Source organism: Brassica oleracea, chromosome C9 (assembly GCF_000695525.1).
Source record: "Brassica oleracea var. oleracea cultivar TO1000 chromosome C9, BOL, whole genome shotgun sequence".
In the NCBI taxonomy this organism is placed as follows: Eukaryota; Viridiplantae; Streptophyta; class Magnoliopsida; order Brassicales; family Brassicaceae; genus Brassica; species Brassica oleracea.
Genome location: NC_027756.1, coordinates 2,731,398 through 2,734,852, shown reverse-complemented (window position 1 = coordinate 2,734,852; position 3,455 = coordinate 2,731,398). Strand labels below are relative to the sequence as shown.

The 3,455-nt window shown below is 31.9% G+C and overlaps 1 protein-coding gene across 1 annotated transcript; it reads left to right on the top strand.

Moving 5' to 3' along the window:
• The first annotated feature begins 2,052 nt into the window (after positions 1–2,052).
• Positions 2,053–2,926, top strand: LOC106315850 (splicing factor 3B subunit 4-like). The gene has a single exon (XM_013753678.1). The coding sequence runs from the start codon at positions 2,150–2,152 to the stop codon at positions 2,669–2,671; it is 522 nt and encodes a 173-aa protein (XP_013609132.1). The 5' UTR covers positions 2,053–2,149; the 3' UTR covers positions 2,672–2,926.
• The last annotated feature ends 529 nt before the right edge of the window (positions 2,927–3,455 follow it).

Here is a 3,455-nt window from a genome sequence, read left to right as displayed (position 1 = left end):
TTTTTTATTATATGGTTAATGTGATTGTTTAATATTTTTTAATAATATAAATTTAAACAAAAATGAAGAAGGATGCAAAAATTGTTATCAAATCTTTATTATTCATAATCATTAATTGTCATATATATGTAAATCTTATTAGGTAATTCCGTAGCTTTTATTTAAGGAAAGAATACACACTTCATATATTTTAGGTTAATATAATGTTCTCTAGTGTTATATAATTATGAAATAATGTGACACCATTAGATTAAACTATACTTTATATTAGATGCTCTAGAATTCTTTGAAATGAAATTTAGAAGGCATTTAGAATGTCATCTAGGATTTGGGGTTTTTTTAATTAATACAAAATTAAAGTTCTAATTTTTCAAATGCTTCTCAATTAATATATAGGGGATGTGCATCAAACTTTTGTTTTACCTTAGATAATGATCATGCGAAAAGAAAACTTTCAGACTTGAAATCCAATAAGACGGTATAAATGGGTTCATTGTTGAATTATGTATACATACAAATGTACACTTCAGAGGGCCTAGCCCAAAATAATGTGTCAAAAAAAAAACTTTTCAACCAGAGAATCTAGACAGTCTTGAATCTTGTTGGTACAATTCTGTAAATTGGGCCGATCACCAATATTAGGACTTGACAATAGTAGGATCTTTATCCAACTTCGATCCCTACTTATTACTTAGTCAGGACTTCCGTCATCTTCACGTCTACACTTGGAAAGTTGCCATGTCACAAAGCAACAAAGAAATGCAAATACATTGACGTGTGGAGGCTTGCAAAAGACTCAAGCCCCACTATAACGACTACCACCTTGTCTTTTATCGTTGAAAGATTCTCTTTTACTTCCCCCAAACCTACTTGCTGCTCCGTTGCTCGTCGACGTGGCCGCTATGAGATGGCTCGCAGTTAAACCGGGACCAGGGATATTACTGTCGTTTCCATAATCTTTAAAATTAAAATGACGGATTTGCCCCCACATCTGCGTATTTTCGGTGCTTTTATTACAAGACCTTCAGTTAAAAAATTAATGTGTCGGCGTCATCTTTTTTTTTTCTTTTCAGTTTTCAGTTTTCAGTTTTCAGGGTGTTCAATCCGGATATCGGTTCTGTTTTTTTCGGTTTTCGATATTTCGGTTAGTAAAATATAATTACCATTCTAAATCCATATTTACTTCGGTTCGGTTCGATTTATATACCGTCGGTTTTCGGTTTATTCGGTTTTATACCAAAAAAATAATTATTTAGTTTGAGATCATATTATATGAATTTTAGATTCATATTGTCAACACAGTCATTTATTAAAAATATATTACATGTTCAAATAAATGAATAAAAAAGTAAAAATGCTTCTACCATCAAATAAAATAATCAAATCTATAACTAAAATCAAATCTTGAAATTTTGAAAATAAAAATATGAAACAAAACAGACACATGAAAGAAAAGTTTTACCACTCTTCTATATTTAGTGTTCATTAAAGTTATGCTTTTTCAATCGAACACGAAACTCTGTTTGTTTACAGATAAGAAAAAAGTTGTGAAAATTTTTCATTAATTATTGTCCATGAAATTTATAATGTTCGTATTAATTTAGTGAATGACTAAAATAAAGAAAAAAGATCAAAAGAAGACTTAGAAAATAAAATGTCTGAATTGCGATGTATTGTTATTTAATTATAGTTCAAGTGTTTTACAAATTAATGTTCTTTATTACTATAAAATTATGGTAATAGTTATTAACACAAATTTAACTTATGTAACAAATAGATTTTCATGTATTGTTATAAAATAGATACATATTTACATGTTTCTACTTTTAATCGGTTTTGTTCGGTTTATTTGGTTTAATCGGTTATATACCAAATCATATCCAAATCCTACGGTTTTTATAAAATTATATCCATTCGGTTTATATGGTATATACTAAAACCAAACCATATTGTCTATTTCGGTTTGGTTCGGTTCGGTACGGTTCACTATTTATTTTATTATTTATTTGAGCCACCTTTTTCTGCTGAATAAAAAAAAAATACATATTTAAAAAATTTCTTGATAAAAAGAAGAACACTCCTCCTCTGAAAGTGCTTCTTCGTTCTTTCTCACGCTCTCTCATCTTCTTAACTCTGTAGATTTCTGACAATGGAAGCAAACCAAGTATACGGTTTCTCTACACTTGTTGTTATTCTGCTACTGTCACTGACTTTGACAGTGACATCAACGGACGAGGTTGTTTCCTGTACAATGTGTTCTTCCTGCGACAATCCTTGTAATCCCGTCCCATCATATCCTCCTCCTCCGCCTCCTTCTCGTCCACCACCGTCACCATCCACTACTACCGCATGTCCTCCGCCTCCTTCTCCTCCCAGCTCCGGTGGTGGTGGCTCTTACTATTACCCTCCTCCTTCTCAGTCCGGTGGCGGAAAATACCCTCCTCCTTACGGTGACGGAAAATACCCTCCTCCTTACGGTGACGGCGGTCAAGGTTACTACTATCCTCCGCCGTATTCAGGAAACTATCCCACGCCGCCTCCGCCGAATCCCATCGTCCCTTATTTCCCGTTTTACTATCATACGCCACCACCAGGTTCTGGTTCAGATCGGTTTATGGGTTCTAGTTCTATTATGTTTGCTCTTTTAGCCATGTTCCTCTGTTTAGCATAACGGTAAAATCGTCGGAGTTCGCCGGAAAATACGAAGAAGTCGGAACAATGTGGCAGATCGGTAGATCTACCATAGCTCTTTGAAGGTTGTAGATATAATTGATCATGAAAACCAGATGTTGGATCAAATGATTGATTATCTTTTACTTTCTTGAATCTGTATAACTCTTTTTCTTGAAAATTTGTATTTAAAAGTTTATTGTTAATTAACTTTTTAATTACTGGATATTCAGAAATAAATAAGTGTTACTTTCTATGCCTCTTTTCTTATAAACTGTATGATTGATTGGTTAGTTGTTCTTCTAGTGGTTCACACTCAATTAGTTCATCTTAACGCTATTTTTGTCGGTTGAGCTTAATTGCTCTTTGATTAACCACTTCCGTCGTCTTTTTATGACTAATAGAAGTATAGTCAAACAAATTACTGTAACAATACTAAAATTAATCAGCGAATTTGACGGCCAGTAGTATTTGTATATGTTTAATCATTGTATTAGTTTATAATATTTCACATTTGATTGGCGTCAAAACAGAATATATTACAATAACTGTGAAATCGCACCGTTGGAAATTCGTAGTACACATGCGGAAAAAGACTTTTGGAACCTTTAGGTTCACCAACCAATAGAAAGTTGTCATTTTAGATCTAGTATCTTTTAATTAAGAAAACAAAATAATTTGCCAAATTATATTATGCTTTTAAAATAAAAAATAAAAAATTAAATAAATAAAAATAACAATAGTTCTAAAAAAATATTATTTAAAAAAAATATTTTAAGATTTAG

Bases quoted from the DNA above. Each gene is read 5' to 3' on its own strand.
- LOC106315850 (XM_013753678.1), top strand. From the start codon at position 2,150: ATGGAAGCAAACCAAGTATACGGTTTCTCTACACTTGTTGTTATTCTG.